At 43.0% G+C, this 17,654-nt stretch overlaps 1 protein-coding gene across 2 annotated transcripts in view; it reads right to left on the bottom strand.

Annotated features, from left to right (window-relative positions):
- Positions 1–391: 391 nt before the first annotated feature.
- Positions 392–17,654, bottom strand: part of A1CF (APOBEC1 complementation factor) — a 115,144-nt gene continuing 97,881 nt past the window's right edge. For both annotated transcript variants that reach the window (XM_029059055.2, XM_029059056.2), the window contains exon 12: positions 392–789. In XM_029059055.2, the coding sequence (XP_028914888.1) occupies positions 638–789 (152 nt within the window). In that variant the 3' untranslated portion in view covers positions 392–637. The remainder of the gene's footprint in view (positions 790–17,654) is intronic.

Genomic DNA, 17,654 nt, shown 5'->3' with positions numbered 1-17,654 from the left:
ACAAATAACTCCACCACTCAATTTATGGGCAGTGATGGGTTTGACGAGATTGGCGTTGATTACAGGCATTGAAATACTAGTTACTGCGCTGGGCCTTCTTTATAACAAGGCTGGAGCTATAAATAGAGCCCTGGGTAATGGGTAAGAGGCAAGGAGAAGTTCAGCTACCCACAAAATCAGTTTCAAAGAAAGACTGTGAAGGTTTCATCTAGGTATTTGTATGCTCACTGTCAACTATAGCAGCAGTGCTTACTGATGCAGTTACTGACTGACTTCTATTTTTACTAACCGTTAACTGCAAACTTCTTGACCCAGAGGCTCCTGTTGGCTTAAAATATTTCTGTTTCTGGGCAAGGTTAGTCTTTGTAAACATTCAAACAATAAACCTGAGAACTTTTTAGAACTTTTTGAAGGGAAAAAGTTACTTCACGTTATACATATAAGGAAATACTCTTTGATTTACATCAAGAATAATAAGTTCTACTAATATATTTCAATTATTGGCCTTGAAGTATAATGTTTTAGGAAATAGATTGCATTGCATTAGAATTGTTTGTGATAATTAGAAGAATAAGTTCTGCTTTTTTCCCCCCTACTCTGTTTTTCTTTTGTTTTACTTTTAAATGAATATAGATCTTTAAAAGGTTCCATAGCCATCCCCACGAGTGGTCATAGCAAATGCAGGATATCCTTCATAAGTGGCGTATGCTGCTAGATCTTGCCCCAGAGACACAGCTTGTTTCAACTGAACTGCTGTCATCGCTGCAGCTGCATTCGCAATGGTGTATCCTGCAGTGAAAGGCAGAGAAAAATGACATTAAAGGAAACAGGATGGAATACCCACTTTGCTGATTATTCCTTGTTTTTTTTGCATAACATTTTTAACTTTCCAAAGTGCTTCCACAATGATCATCTCATTTTATCCTCTTAACATCCCTGTAAAGTAGGACAAGGAAGGGAGTATCATTCCCATTTATGAATGAGGAAAGTGAGTTTCAGAGAGGTTTAATGACTTGCCTAAGTTTACGCAGCAGGCCAGTCAACCAGTCAATAGTATTTAGTGCGCACTTCCTGTGTGCAGAGCACTGTACCAAGTGCTTGGGAGAGAACAATTCAACAGAGTTGATACATATTCCCTGACCACAGGTAGCTGACAGTTTAGAGAGGGAGACAGAAGCAGCGTGGCTCAGTGGAAAGGGCATGGACTTGGGAGTCAGAGGTCATGTCTTCTAATCCTGGCTCTGTAACTTGTCAGCTATGTGACTTTGGGCAAGTCACTTCTCTGTGCCTCAGTTACCTCATCTGTAAAATGGGGATTAAGACCGTGAGCCCCATGTAGGACAACCTGATTACTTTGTATCTCCCCCAGTGCTTAGAACACTGCTTGGTACATGGTAAACACTTACCAAATACCATTATTATTATTATTATTATTGTTAAATTGTATTACAGATATGTGCCTGTATATACATATGTACCAGCATTTAGAACAGTGCCTAGCACATAGTAAGGGCTTAACAAATACCATCATTATTATCATTATTCTTACCTAAAGGCTATGGGACTGAAATTAGGGTGAATACCAAGTGCTTAAGGCAGATCCAAATTCATGGGTGATGCAAAAGGGAGAGGAAATAAAGGAAATGAGGACTTGGTCAGTAAGGCCTCCTGGAGGAGCTAGGATTTGAATAAGGCTTTGAAGGTGGGGAGAGTGGCTTAGAGCCAATGGGACTTGGTGGCAGATTGACCATGTTGGTGGAATGAGAGAGTTGAGTTGAGGGTAATGCCAAGGGGTTATAGGCTGTGAGACAGGAAGGATAGTGGTGTTGTCTACAGTGATGGGAAAGACTAGGGGAAGACAAGGTTTGGGTGGAAAAATGAGGAGTTCTATTTTGGATAAGTAAACTTTGAGGTATTGGTGAGACACCCAATTAGAGATGTCCTGTAGGCAAGTGGAAACATGAGACTGCAGAGAAAGAGAGCGGAGAGGGCTGGAGAAGTAGATTTGAGAATAATAATAATAATAATGGTATTTATTAAATGCTTACTATATGCCAAACACTGTGCTAAACATTGGGGAAGAAGACAGTCAGGTCCTACATGGGGCTCAGAGTCTCTAAATAGGAGGAAAGAATTCCCATTCTGCAGATGAGGGAACAGAGAAGTTAAGTGACTTGCCCAAGGTCACCCAGCCGACAAGTGGTAGAGCTAGGATTAGAACCCAGGTCCTCTGACTCCCAGTCCCATGCTCTTTCCACTAGGCTATGCTGCTTCTATAAGTGGAATCATTTGTTTAGAGTTAGTAGTTGAACCCATAAGAGTGAATGAGTTCTCCAAGGGATTGAATGGAGATGGGGAATAGAAGGGAACCTAGAACTGAGCCTTGAAGGACAATCAACCAATGATACTTATTGAGTGTTTACCATGTGTGGAACACTGTACTAAACACCTGGGCGAGTACAATACAGTAGAGTTCGTAGAAATGTTCCTTTCCCACACTGATCTTACAGTTTAGAGGGGAATTATAGACATTAAAATAATTTATACTATCCATAGTTAGAAGATGGCAGGCAGAGAAAGAGTCTGAGTAGTACAAAATAGTACAAAATATATTGATTAGTGGTCACAGTGATGGGAGGAGAATCAGGAGAGAACACTTTAAGTGAAGCCAAGGTGAGATAATGTTTCAAGGAGCTGTGAGGGTTCCACAGTGCCAAAAGCAGATAAGCGGTCGGGGAGGATTAGGATGGAGTAAAGGCTGTCGGATTTGACAAGAAGTTTGTTGGTGACCCTAGAGAAGCAGAATCTGATGGCATTTGTTAAGCACTTACTATGTGCCCAACACTGTTCTAAGCTCTGGGGTAGTTACAAGGTAATCAGGTTGTCCCACGTGAGGCTCACAGCCTTTATCCTCACTTTACAGATGAGTTAACTGAGGCACAGAGAAATTAAGTGATTGCCCAAAATCACACACAGCTGACAAGTGGGAGAGGTGGGATTAGAATCCACAGCCTCTGACTCCCAAGCCGATGCTCTTTCCACAAAGCCATGCTGCTTAGAGAAGTCAGTTTCTATGGAGTGCAAACCAGATTGGAGGGGATTAAGGAGAGAATTGGAGTAGAGGACATGGAGACAGTGGGTGTAGGCAACTTGCTCAAGAGAGATGGGGTGATAAATGGAGGGAGCTGTGGGATCAAAGGAGGTTTTTATTAGGATAGGGGAGACATGAGCATGTTTTAAAGCAGTGGGGAAGAAGCCATTGGTAAGAGAACGGTTGAAGATAGTGATCATGTTGGGGAAGGGGAGGGGACAAGTGTTTTTCAAGGTGTGAAGAGATGGGATCAGAAGTTCATTGGAGGGGATAGATTTTGAGGGGACTGGGAATCTTCTCTTGAGATATCTCTGGGAAAAATGGGGAAATCAGGGGACAGAGGGAAGGAAAGAATGGAAAGGAAGAGTGGAGATTTTATTCATTCATTCAATAGTATTTATTGAGCGCTTACTATGTGCAGAGCACTGTACTAAGCGCTTGGAATGTACAAATCGGCAACAGATCACATCTGTGGCTTCAATTTTATTGTTTGTTTGATGGTTCTTAAGGGCTTACTATGTGTCAAACATTGTTCTTAGTGTTGGGGTAGGTACAAATCAAATAGGTCAGACATGGTTCCTCTTCTGCGTGGTGCTCAGATTCTTAAGTGGGAGAAAGACCAAGTATTGAATCCCCATTTTTCAAGGAAACAGGCACAGAGAAGTTGACTGACATGCCCAAAGACACACAGCTAGCAAATAGCAGAGCAATTGGCAGAACTGGGGTTGGAATACAGGTCTTCTGACTACCAGGCCTGTACTCTTTCCACTAGGCCATGCTGCTTCCCCACTGTACTTTTTTAAAATAAAATCCAGATACTAGGGACAAGACATGGGGAGAGATGGGGGAACCGAGGGACTAAGGATGGAGTTAAAAGCTGAAACAACAGGTGAGGGAAATGAGCATGAGAGTTAATGAGAGAAGCAGCATGGCTCAGTGGAAAGAGCACGGGCTTGGGAGTCAGAGGTCGTGGGTTTGAATCCTGGCTCTGCCACTTGCCAGCTTTGTCACTTTGGGCAAGTCACTTAACTTCTCTGTGCCTCAGTTACCTCATATGTAAAATGGGGATTAAAACTGAGAGCCCCACATGGGACAACCTGATCACCTAGTATCCTCCAGTGCTTAGAACAGTGCTTTGCACATAGTAAGCGCTTAACAAATTCCACTATTTATTTTTTTTTTAATTTTTATTTTAATGAAGATAGAGCAATAATGTTGCCGGTAAAATGAGATGGCAGCTTTAAAGCAGGTGAGGATAAAAGATGGATGAGGTTGGCCTGGAAGCAGCATGGTATAGTGGATAGGGCATGGGCCTAGGAATCAGGTCATGGGTTCTAACCTTGACTCAGCCACTTGTCTGCTTTATGACCTTGAGCTAGTCACTTCACTTCTCTATGCCTCAGTTACCTCATCTGTAAAATGGGGATTGAGACTGTGAACTCCATATGGGATGGGGACTGTATCCAATTCAATTTGCCTGTATCCATCCCAGCATTTAGTACAGTGCCTGTCACATAATTAATGCTTAACAAATACCATCATCATTAACAGCTGTGTGACTCTGGGCAAGTCACTTAACTTCTCTGTGCCTCAGTTACCTCATCTGTAAAATGGGGATTAAGACTGTGAGCCTCATGTGGGACAACCTGATTACCCTGTATCTATCCCAGCACTTAGAACAGTGCTCTGCACATAGTAAGCGCTTAACAAATACCAATCAACATTATTATTATAATTATTATCCGGGTTTCTGCCAGTAAGGCTCCGCAGTGTACTGTGGAAGTGATTCAGGGCTGTGGGCCAGTGGTATGAGACTGGTAGAGTCTCCGTCTCCTGGCTCGCAGGCTCCTGCTTTTTCCACCAGACTATTCTCTTTGATTCTACAGCCATCTGCTTCTGTACATTATGCAACACTGTGGACTTCTTGTTTCACCCCAGCTCAGGGACCCGTCAGCAAGGACATAAGTTAGATCTCATTATCTCCAAACACTACTCCATTTTTAACCTCACCAAATCTGATTTACCACTTTCCGACCACAACTTTCTAAACGGAAACACATCTCGCACTATCGCGCCCCTCTTGGACTCCTACCAAATCTTCCCTCCCTGAAGACTAAAACCTACACCCTCAAGACTATATGCTGTGCCAAACCCAACTCCCTCCTTAGGTCCCTCCACTGGTCTCACTCTACCAAACCCAAGCCTCGATACCTCCACAGTCTGCTTTCTCTGCATAATGCAGTTGTGCATTGTTGGTGAAGTTCTAGGCACCAAGCCAACTTCCATTATTTCAAATTCACTTTAACATGCTACAATCCAGCCCTTTCCTCTTCTCAGCAACACTTTTATTCATCCTTCATTAACTGCCAGGCCCGAAACCTGCACTGACTATTTCAAACATTTAAATCCTTCTTGAAATCCCCACTGCCCTCAATCTTCTTCCTTCCCTGATGACTCCTTTCCTTTTGCCTTCAAATATGATCAAGTCTCTTCTAGTTTTCCTTCCTATAGCTCCTGCCCTCTCCCCATTTTTCAGCTCCCATTCCTGTCCAAACTCCTTAAACAGATTAAAATCAGCCACTGTGTTCACTTCCTCTCCACCAACCCACTTCTTTATCAGCTACAGACTGGTTTTCACCTCCTTCACTCTAGTGAGACCTTTCTTTCCAAGCTCGCCAATAACCTCCTCATAGCCAAGTCTAATGTCTTTATCTCTGTCCTAATGATAATAATAACTGTGGTATTTGTTAAGTGCTTACTATGTGCCAAACACTGTACTAAATTCTGGGTCAGATAGACAATAATTAGGTATCACATGGGGTTCATAGCCTAAGTAGGAGGGAGAAAAGGTATTGAATCCCCAATTTGCGGATGAGGGAACTGAGGCACAGAGACGTTAAGTGACTTGTCCGATCTCACAGCAGACAAGAGGCGGAGCTGGGATTAGAACCCAGGTCCTCTGACTCCCATGCTGTTTTCACTAGGCCATGTGGCTGCCTTTCTTTCCTGACTTCTTGCCCATCTTCAACACTAATAACCACATTCTTAGAATGTGTTTTCCAACTCAGTATTCTCTTGGTTGTTCTCTTACCTCTGACTGCACCTTTGCAGTTTTATTCCCTAGCTCCTTTTTCACCTTTCACTCCTGAATGCAGGGTCAATTTCTACACTCCTTACTCTTCTTCCTGTACATTTTGTCAGAAGCTCATCCACTCATCGGGCTTCAGCTACTCTCTTTATGTGGATGGCTTCCAAATCTACCTATTTAAACCCCAACTGCTCATCTACACTACAATCCCAGACTTCATCTTGCCTCCAGGATGTTTTTGTTATCTTTCTGGATACTCTTTTTTTTAATGGTATTTGTTAAGCAATTACTGTGTCTGAGGAATTGTACTAAGCGCTGGGGTAGATGCAAGCTAATCAGGATGGATGCAGTCCATGTCCCACATAATAATAATAATAATGTTGGTATTAAGCGCTTACTATGTGCAGAGCACTGTTCTAAGCGCTGGGGTAGATACAGGGTAATCAGGTTGTCCGTGAGGCTCACAGTCTTAATCCCCATTTTACAGATAAGGTAACTGAGGCAGAGAGAAATTAAGTGACTAGCACAAGTTCACACAGTAGAGATGTGGCAGAGCCGGGATTAGAACCCAGGCCTTTCCCACTCCCAGATCCTGGCTCTATTCACTAGACCATGCTACTTCTCAAACTTGTAAATGTCTAAAGCTGTTCTTCACATCTTCCCTCATAAATCTCCTCCTCCTGATTTTCCCATCTGTGTCAGTAACACCACAATCTTCTCTTTCTAAGAGCCCAAAAACTTTAGTGTATTTCTTCCACTTCTTACTGTCAGTACCCACATTCATTAACATCTACACCCTGCCGGTCCTTCTTTCACAACATTTCCAGGATCTGCCTTCTTTCTTTACCATATAGAGAAGCAGTGTGGTGTAGTGGATATAGCTCAGCCCTGGGTGTCAAGAAGGACCAGGGTTCTAATCCTGGCTCTGCCATTTGTCTTCTGGGTGACTTTGGATGAGTCATTTTACTTCTCTGGGCCTCAGTTACCACATCTATAAAGTGGGGATTATGTCTGTGAGCCCCATGTAGGACAGGGACTGTGTCTAACTCCATTTTCTTGTATTCACCCCAGGATTAAATTCAGTACGTGGCACATAGTAAGTGCTTAACAAATGCCACACTTATTATCATTACCATTATTATTACTATTATTATCATCCTGATTAAAGTTCTCATGCTGTGATTTGACTTTTGTATCAACCACTTCACTGGCCTCCCTTCCTCCATTCATTTTCCTCTTAAGTCTATAAGCTCCATGAAGGATCATTGCTATTATGTATAAATCTGTAATTTATGAACACATTGTAATCTATGTACATATCTGTACTTTATACACGTATCTGTAACTTACTGATACTAATGTCTGTCTCCCTCTCTAGACTGTCACCTCACTGGGGACAAAGAATGTATCTATCGACTCTCTTGTAGTGTACTCTCCCAAGCGGCTGGTGCAGTGTGTGGTAGACAGTAGGTGCTCAATAAATACCATTGATTGACTGATTTTTGAACTATGGCCTGTTTATCAGGTGAAATTCTTCAAGATGATGACCTCCTTATCTCATTGACTCCATATGCAGTCTAAGTGCTTTAATTTAAGTTAGTCACCAGCCTAGCAACAACGGGGCAGAGCTGGGGAAGAGGGAGTAGAACTCCGTTGATCCCCATCCCTGTCTCTCCTAATAATGTTGGTATTTGTTAAGCGCTTACTATGTGCAGAGCACTGTTCTAAGCGCTGGGGTATATACAGGGTAATCAAGTTGTCCCATGTGAGGCTCACAGTTAATCCCTATTTTACAGATGAGGTAACTGAGGCACAGAGAAGTTAAGTGACTTGCCCACAGTTGACAGGTGAAGCAGCATAGCCTAGTGGCATGGCTTGGGAGACAGAGGTCGTGGGTTCTAATCCCAGCTCCGCCACCTGTCTGCTGTGTGACCTTGGGCAAGTCACTTCACTTCTCTGGCCCTCAGTTCCCTCATCTGCAAAATGGGGACTAAGACTGCGAGCCCCACATGGGACAAACTGATCACCTCGTATCTACCCCAGGACTTAATACAGTGCTTGGCACATAGTAAGTGCTTAACAAACACCATAATTGTTATTACTATCAAAGTAGTTGAGGTAGACAACCAAGTACATAGACGACACAAAGGTGAGGCGAAATGATGGCTTAGCCTGTGAAGGAATCTAAGAGGAGATGGGATTTTTAATAGGATTTTCAAGGTGGGGAAAGAGGAGAATAGTGGGATATAAAGAGGGAGTTCCAGGCCAGTGGGGTGATGTGGGGAAGGGTGCTTTGTTGGGTTTTTTTTTTAATGGTATTTGTTAAATGCTTATTCTGTGCCAGGTACTGTCCTAATTGCTGGGGTAGAAAAAAGTTAATCAGGTTGCCCATAGTCCATGCCTCATGTGGCGCTCAGAATCCTAATCCCCATTTTACAGATGAGGCTACTGAGGCCCAGAGAAATTAAGTGACTTGGAGTCACACAATTGGTGGGGCAGGGATTAGAACTCAGGTCCTCTGACTCCCAAGCGCGTTCTCTATCAACGGGGGCCTGACAGATGAGGCTGAGGTATAGTGAGTAGGTTGACATTAGAGGAGTGAAGTGTGTGGACTGGGTTGCAGGCTGGGCTGTAGTAGGGCCCCTCTTCCTTCTCCCATTATTTGTAAACCATTTTAGTCTCTCCACCCCATTAGATTTTAAGCTCCTGAAGAGCAGTAGCTACAATCTCACTTCTGCCATACTTTCCCAAGGGCTTAGCACAGTGCTCCACACTCAGTAGTCACTCACTAAATACTATTGATGTTGATGATGATGCCACCTCTCTCCCCACCTTCAAAACCCTCCTTAAAATCAGGTCTCCTCCAAAATGGCTTTCCATCCACAGTCAAGAAGCAGCATAGCCTGGTGGAAAGAACACCAGCCTGGGAGTCAGAGGACTCAGGTTCTAGTGCCAGCTCTGCCACGAGTCCAATGTGTGACTTTGGGCAAGTCATGCAACCTCTCTGTGCCTCACTAACCTAACCTGTAAAATGGGGATTAAGACTGTGAGCCCCACGTGGAACATACTCTGTCCAACTTGATTAACTTCTATCTACCTCAGTGTTTAGTTCAGTGCCTGGCACCTAGTAAGCATGTAAATGTGTCAGACAGTGACCTGAATGAAGGCTTAATAGATAGCATTGATTGATTGATTAGTCCTTATTACTTCTATGAATTTACTCCCATCTCCAGGACTTACGAATATTCAATTGACATGTAATTAATGAGGATTTTCATCCAGATATACTCCAGCTTGGGAGTTACATCCTTGCTTTTTATAACTTATTCCCTCTTTGTAAAAAAAATTAAGCATGCCCATCTCTATCGTTAGGTTGTAAGCCTCTAAAGAGCAGGGACCATTAGATTGTTTGACCATCTAGACCATTTCTAGAAGCAGTCTATACCTTTTGCTTCTGCTGTACTTTCCCAAGTACTTAGTAAGTACTATGTACAGTAAGCACTCAGTAAATACTATTATTTGTCTGTATATGAAAATTGAGGACCATGTGAATTACAGTCAAGTCTATTGTCTTTACCAACCTGTAAGTCTAAGGAGGTTTCATTGCTAAGGTATAAAGGGTATTTTCAGCATGTCTTAATGGATAAAGTATGGGCCTGGAAGTCAGAAGGACCTGGGTTCTAATTCCAGCTCTGCCACCTCAGCTCTGCCACCTCTCTTCTGTGTGACCTAGGGCAAGGTCATGGGTTCTAATCCTGGCTCCACCACTTGTCTGCTGTGTGACCATGGGCAAGCCACTTCACTGCTCTATGCCTCAGTTCCCTCATCTGTAAAATGGGGATTGAGACTGTGAGCCCCACACAGGACAGGGACTGTGACCCATCTGATTTGCTTGTATCTAGCCCAGCACTTAGTACAGTGCCTGGCACTTGGTAAGTGTTTAACAAATACCACAATTATTACTTAACTTCTCCGTGCCTCAGTTACCTCATCTGCAAAATGAGGATTAAGACTGTGAGCCCCAAATGGGACAAGGACTGTGTCCAACCTGATTAGTGTATATCTACCCCTGGCACATAGTAAGTACTTAACAAATACTATTTTAAAAAATCAGTAAATTTGGCATGCCATGTCCACCTAGACTCCTGAAACAATGACTTCACATTAATGGAGTTTTGATTTTCTTCTAAGATCCAGAATGGTACCAGCTTCTTCTTCTCATGACTGTAGAGAGAAGACAGCCTGACTCCTATTTCCCACCAGACTTTTTTTCTCTCCAGCTAGGCACAAGTACCACTTCTTCCTATCCATCCTTCCCTGTTTCTGGGAGAGAAATCCAGTTAGCTCATGTGAGATGGACCTATCCAAAAGAGAAGGGCAGAGGCAGCAGCTATACTGAGGGCAGACACCCCTGACCGTGCCTACTATTTTACCCACTGGGCACATCCTCTCTCTCTATAAAGGAGATCCATGGAACAAGTTGCCTGGCTATGACATTTGTCTGCTGTGTGATCTTTGGCAAGTCATTTAACTTCTCTCTGCCTTATTTTCCTCATCTGTAAAATGGGGATTACATCCTTCTCCCTCTTACTTGGACTGTGAGCCTCTTGTAGGTCAGGGACTGTGATCAGCCTGAATAATTTGTATCTCCTCCAGGACTTAGTACATTGCCTGATACATGGGTAGCATTGAACAAATACCGTAAAAAAAGAGCAGCAACTGGGAGTCATGACCTTATGATATCCTAACATTCTATCACCCTGAGACATTAGAGCATCCTAATGCACAGTCATTTGCACATAAAGTTCAAAGTGCAGAATGGGTGAGCACACAGTGACCATTGGGTTACATTATAATTGGGTTTACCAAGCTTTGAGGCATTCTCTAGGGAGTACAGATCTGGCTGAGCTGGGCCTTAAGCACAATGCAGGCACCCAGAGTTTCCTTATCAGAGTGACCTCCTCCTCCTAAGCAATGCTATATTTATGGAGTATCTATTGTATGCAGAACATTGTACTAAATTCTTGTGGGAGTGTGGCTTAGTGGATAGAGCATGGACCTGTGAGTCAGAAGAACTTGGGTTCTAATTCTGTCTCCACCACATGTATGCTGTGTGACTTTGGGTATGTCAATTAACTTCTCTGGGCCTTAATTCCCTCATCATGAGTGTGAGTCCCATGTGGGACACGAGTTATGTCCAACCTGATTAACTTGTATTTACACCAGCACTTAGAACTGTGCTTGGTTCATAGTAAGTGCTTAACAAATATTTTATTATTATTATTATTATTATTATTATTATAGCAGAAGCACAAAGCATGGTCCTTGCTCTGCAGCCTAGTGGAGAGATGTAGAAACAAGTTATTTACAAGTAGAAGCAGGAGGAAGAGCAAAGATAACAGACAGTAACAAAATGTATCAGGTTGAGCTATCTGAAATAAATCACTGAATGTACATTTATACCTAATTGCTTAATTAGAAGCAGCATGACCTAATGGAAAGATCACAGAGTCAGGGGACCTGGATTCTAATCTCAGCTTTGCCACTTGCCTGATATGTGACCTTAAAAAAAAATGTTGGTGTTTGTTAAGCACTTACTATGTGCCGAGCACTGTTCTAAGCGCTGGGGTAGACACAAGGGAATCAGGTTGTCCCTCGTGGGGCTCACAGCAGTCTTAATCCCCATTTTACAGATGAGGTAACTGAGGCACCGAGAAGTTAAGTGACTTGCCCAAAGTCACACAGCTGACAAGTGACCGAGCCGGGATTTGAACCCATGACCTCTGATTCCAAAGCCCGTGCTCTTTCCAATGAGCCACGCTGCTTCTCAAGGTCATGCTTCTCATGACCTTAGGCACCACTTCTTTGTGCCTCAGTTTGCTGATCTGTAAAATGAGGGTTAAGTGCCTGTTATCTTTTCTAGACCGTGAGCCCCATTTGGGACAGGAACTGTGTCTGACCTGATTATCTTGTATCTGCCCCAACACTTAATACAGCACTTAGTACATAGTAAGTGCTTAACAAATGCCACAACTATTATTTTTATTATCAATAAATAAATGCTTAATTTAGCTTTTGGTTTGATGCAGCTTTGGCTGTTAGAAATTAATTGGGGAACAACTCTTGGGGATTTTAGGAGGGCTTTGAAGATATGGAGAGCTGTGGTTAGGTGCACTTGATTGGGGAGGGAGTTCCAGGCAGGAGGGGCAATGTGAGCATATCAATCAATCAGTGGTATTCATTGAGCACTTACTCTGTGCTGAGCCCTATACTAAGCACTTAGAAGAATACAAGAGAGTTGGCAGACATGTTCCCTGCCCATCATGAGCTTACAATCTAGGGGAGGACACAGAGGGTCAAAGGCGGGAAAGTTGAGAATAAAATAGATGGTTAACTTGGAAGCATTGGAGAATGTGAGCAGTGGGTATCCAGAGAAGTGATGCAATATGAAAGATGATGCCACTTGGTGGAAAGCCTTGGAGACAATGGTAAGGAAATTCTGCTGGATGTGGAGGGAAATTGGTAATCACTGGAGACTTTCGAGGAGTGGAGAGACATTTGTCAATTGATATTCTAAGGTAATGACCTAGGAAGTAGTGTGTAGTATTGACCGAAGACAGGGAGGGAGAGAATGGAGGTCAATACTACACATCCACAGGGAGCAAGCGGATCCAGTGACAACTTTATTAAGCCAAGTGCTTGAACCAGGATGATGGTTGTTTGGGTAGAGAGGAAGGGGAGGATGTGGGAAATGTCATGGAAGAAGAACAAACAAGATTAAAAATCTGATCCCAAAGGGTCAAGGTTAAGTTTTGAGGGTCTGGATAAAGCAGGTTCTATCCTAACAAAACTCAGACTTCTTAGTGTGACTCTTAGTGCGGAGTAATAATAATGATAAATATACAGAGAAACCTCTTTAGTTAAAGACTGGGAACCAAAACATCGCTCCTGACTAAAAAGCAACAGAGGATTAACTCTCTACAATTGCTGTCCCTACACTCAGGTCTCTGAATTAAACCTCTTAATATTTTGTCCTTCATAATGGTCTGTGATACTGGGAAGGATGTTAAGAATGGGGGGTGGAGACCCAGACATCCTTGAAGATGAAAGAAAACCAGTCAGTGTTCTTTCATAAGTGGCACTACAATTCTTTCCCACCATATGAATGAGGCCGATGATACCGAGGATATCTTTTTCCAGCTTTAAGCCCTTGGAAAATCATACTGCCAGAGGGTAAGATGCCAATGCAGTATGACTACCACTTTGGTTATAGAGGACAAATTGAATTTTCCTCCAGGAGCTATGGAACATAGGCAATACTGAACCAAACCAATCTTGCAATCATTATCACAGACAGAACCTACAATATATTTCTCAAGACCCTTAAATAGAGGAGGTGGGGAGGAGGAAGAGATAATTATAGTTAAGCGAGGCTCTGTGTTCATTAAAAAATCCATTTGGTTTATATGCCACAGAGCCATGCACAACCCCAGACTCATTGATTTTTTTTTTTTGTGGCTTTTGCAGACTTCTAGGGCAGGAAACTGGCTGGAGCATTTTTTAAAATGAAATTACCCCTTAGAATCTCAACAAAGTAGACTAACTCCATATACGTAGCCTGCTTTGGTACAACACATTCAAATACACAGGTACATGTGAAGTGTCTCTAAAGGAATGTTTTATGTGTACAATTTATGTATTGATGCTTCTAATGCCGTTTTTCATAATTTCCTTTCCCAATTCGGCTAGTTTCTTAACATGTTTCCCAGAGATTTCATTTTATCCTCTCAGCTCAACTCCACAATCATTTCCATGACTTCTTGGATTCTTTGAATATTTTTGGTTTCTGAATCCCTCAGAGTTCTTCTGAATCCTCTTTTCTTCTCAATCAGTGTGGTATTTATTGAGAATTAATTGTCTGCTGAGCCCTGACCTAAACTCTTCTGAGTATACAATAAAGGAAGTAAATGCAGTACCCACTCTTAAGGAGCTTACAATCTAGTGGCTCATGGCTTCAACAACCAACTCAAACTAGCTGACTCCCAAATCTACCTTGCTTGCCCTGACAGCTCCCCTTCTCTGAAATCTCACATTTCCTCAAGGCTCCAAGGCATTTCTACATGGCACCTCAAGCTCAACTTGCCCATAACTGTAACACATTTTCCCTCTAAAACTCTTTCCCACACAACGATCTCATCACAGTTGATAACACTAAAGTCTTCACCCTCAAGCCATTAACCTTGACATTATCCTTGCCTCCTCCTTCTCTTTCAATCCCCATATTCAGTCTATCATAAAAATTCTGTCAGCTCTTCCCCCACAGCATTTCCAGAACTTATTCCTTCTTCTTCATCCAAATGGCCAATTGATCTATTAAGCAATGGCTCGTTGTGGGCAGGGAACATGTCTACCAACTCTGCTATATTGTCCTCTCCCAACCACTTAGTACAGTACTATGCACATAATAAGCATTCAAGAGATATGATTGATTTATCAATTGATTGAGCACTTATTATGTACTAAGCACAGTACAGAGCACTTGGGAGAGTACAGTTCAACAGAGATGGTAGACATGTTCTCTGCCCAAAAGAAGCTGACAGTTGAGAGACAGATATTAAAATAAATTATGGACATGTACACAAATACTGTGAGGATGAGGGTGGGGGGGAATATCAAGTATGTAAAAGGTACAGTTACAGATACATAGATTCATTCTTTCATTCATTCAATCGTATTTATTGAGCGCTTACAGTGTGCAGAGCACTGTACTAAATGCTTGGAATGTACAATTCAGCAACAGATAGAGACAATCCATGCCCACCAACGGGCTCACAGTCTAAAAGGGGGAGACAGACAGCAAAACACAACTAGTAGTCAGGCATCAATATCATCAAAATAGAAAAATAGAATCATAGATATATACACATCATTAATTAAATAGAGTAATAAGTAATATATACAAATATGCACAAGTGCTGTGGGGAGGGAAAGGGGGTGGAGCAGAGGGAGGGGGCGATGGGGAGGGGAGGAGGGGCAGAGGGAAAGGGAGGGCCAGTCTGGAAAGGCCTCCTGGAGGACATGAGCTCTCAGTAGGACTTTGAAGAGGGGAAGAGAGTAAGTTTGGCAGATGTGAGGAGGGAGGGCATTCCAGGTCAGTGGTAGTAGGTGGGCCAGAGGTCGACAGCGGGACAGGCGAGAACAAGGCACATTGAGGAGGTTAGTGGCAGAGGAGTGGAGTTTATGGGGTGAGCTGTAGAAAGAGAGAAGGGAGGTGAGGTAGGAGGGGCCAAGGTGATGGAGAACTTTGAAGCCAAGAGTGAGGAGTTTTTGCTTCATGTGAAGATTGATAGGCAACCACTGGAGGTTTTTGAGGAGGGGAGTGACATGCCCAGAGCATTTCTGCAGAAGGGAGAGAGAGTAGGAGAAATGAGGACTTAGTTGGGGAAGGCCTCTTGGAGAAGATGCAATTTTAATAAGGCTTTGAAGGTGGGGAGACTTAGGGGGGGGTCTGTCTGACATGAAGGGGGAGGAAGTTCGAGGTCAGAGGGAGGTTGCAGGCAAAGGAGGGTGATGGCTTCAAGAACCAACTCAAACTAGCGACTCCCAAATATACCTTGCTTGCAGGGAGGTGCAGGGAGTAGGTTGGCATTGGCGGAGCAAAATGTGTTGGTTGGGAGTAGTTGGAAAATAGTGAGGTAAGATAGGAGGGGTGGCAGATATAGTGCTTTAAGATGATGGCAAGGAGTTTCCATTTGATGCGGAAATGTTTGGTCAACTATTGGAGATTTTTTTTTTTTAAGTGATCTGGGCCACCAAGTTGGGAGAGGCAGAAGGCAGAAATTTCAGCAAGGAAACTGATGCAGTAGTCAAGGCAGGATATGATAAGTGCTTGCTCCAGCGTGGTTAGCAGTTTGGATGGAGAGGACAGGGTGGATTTTAATAATGTTGTGAATGTAGAACTGACAGGACCTGGTGACAGATTTAATATGCGGATTGAATGAGAAAGATGAATCGAGGATAATGCCAAGGTTTTGAGCAGAGAAGATAGTGATGTTGTCTACAGTGATGGGGAAGACTAGGCTTTCCCTAGGTGGGCTAGGACATGGTTTGAGTGGGAAGATGAGGTGGTCTGTTTTGGATATGTTAAGTTTGAGGTGTAAGAGGAACAACCAAGTAGAGATGTCCTGAGGCTGCAGAGAAGGAGAGAGGTAGTGATCTAGGTACTTGTCTTTTCCAACCTTGACTGCTGCCTCAGTCTCTTCAATGACATCCCTGCCTCTTGTCTCTCCCCTCTCCAGTTCATACTTCACTCTGTTGCCCAATTCATTTTTCAAAAACATTATTTTTCACACATCTTCCCAGTTGTCAAATGTTCTCAATGACCACCCATTCCTCTCTACATCAAGGCAACACTACACAACATTGTCTTTAAAGCATCCTACCAGTTCTCTCCCTTCTACCTATCTATTTACTATGTTCTCCCACTACACCCAGATTGCATACTCTGCTTCTCTTAAGTCAGCATATTCCCTCTCTCTTTACATCTGGCAGATCACTAGTAACCTCATCTCCAAAATCCTTCTGAAATCACATTTCCCATGGGGTCATGATTAATTTCTTATCTCCCCATTCTAGGTTTTCCTGAGTACGTGCTACTTAAGCACTCTTATTCACATCCACGTGATGTGGACTTATGTACCTATGTATGCAATTAATAATAATTATGGTATTTATTAAGTGCTTACTATGTACCAAGCACTGTACTAAGCACTGGGGTGAATACAAGCAAATCGGGTCAGACACAGTCCCTGTCCCACGTGGGGCTCACAGTCTCAATCTCCATGGCCAAGATCACACAGCAAACAAGTGGTGGAACTAGGATTAGAACCCACGACCTTCTGACTCCCAGGCCCGTGCTCTATCCACTACACCATCCTGCTTCTCTACTCCCTCTATAATTTATCTTATACTCTGCTTCCCTGCTATGTGACCTTGGGCAAGTCACTTAACTTACCTGTGCCTTAGTTGTTTTTTATTTACAGTACTCATTAAGTGCTTCCTATGTGCCAGATACCGTACTAATTGCTGGAGCAGATAGAAGAGAGTCATATTGAATGCAATCCCTATCCCACATGGGGCTCATAGTCTAGATGGGAGGGAAGTAGATTTATTCCCCATTTTTCAGATGAGGTAACTGAGGCACAGCAAAGTTAAGCAGCTTGTTCAAGGTCATTCACCAGACAAATGGCTGAGTTGAGATTAGAACTCAACTTCTCTAATGCCCAGGCTTGAGCTCTTTCCATTAGACTGTTTCCCTACAGTTTCCTCATCTGTAAAATAGGGCATCAATCCTACTCCCTCCTACCTAAGCTATGAGTCCCAAATGGGTCAGGGAAAGTGTCTGGCTTAATTATCTTGTTTCTACTCTAGTGCTTAGTACAGTGCTTGACATATAGTAAGCACTTTAGAAATACC

The sequence above is a fragment of the Ornithorhynchus anatinus genome, chromosome 3 (assembly GCF_004115215.2).
Source record: "Ornithorhynchus anatinus isolate Pmale09 chromosome 3, mOrnAna1.pri.v4, whole genome shotgun sequence".
NCBI classification, from domain to species: domain Eukaryota; kingdom Metazoa; phylum Chordata; class Mammalia; order Monotremata; family Ornithorhynchidae; genus Ornithorhynchus; species Ornithorhynchus anatinus.
This window is presented reverse-complemented; position numbering and strand designations above follow the sequence as displayed.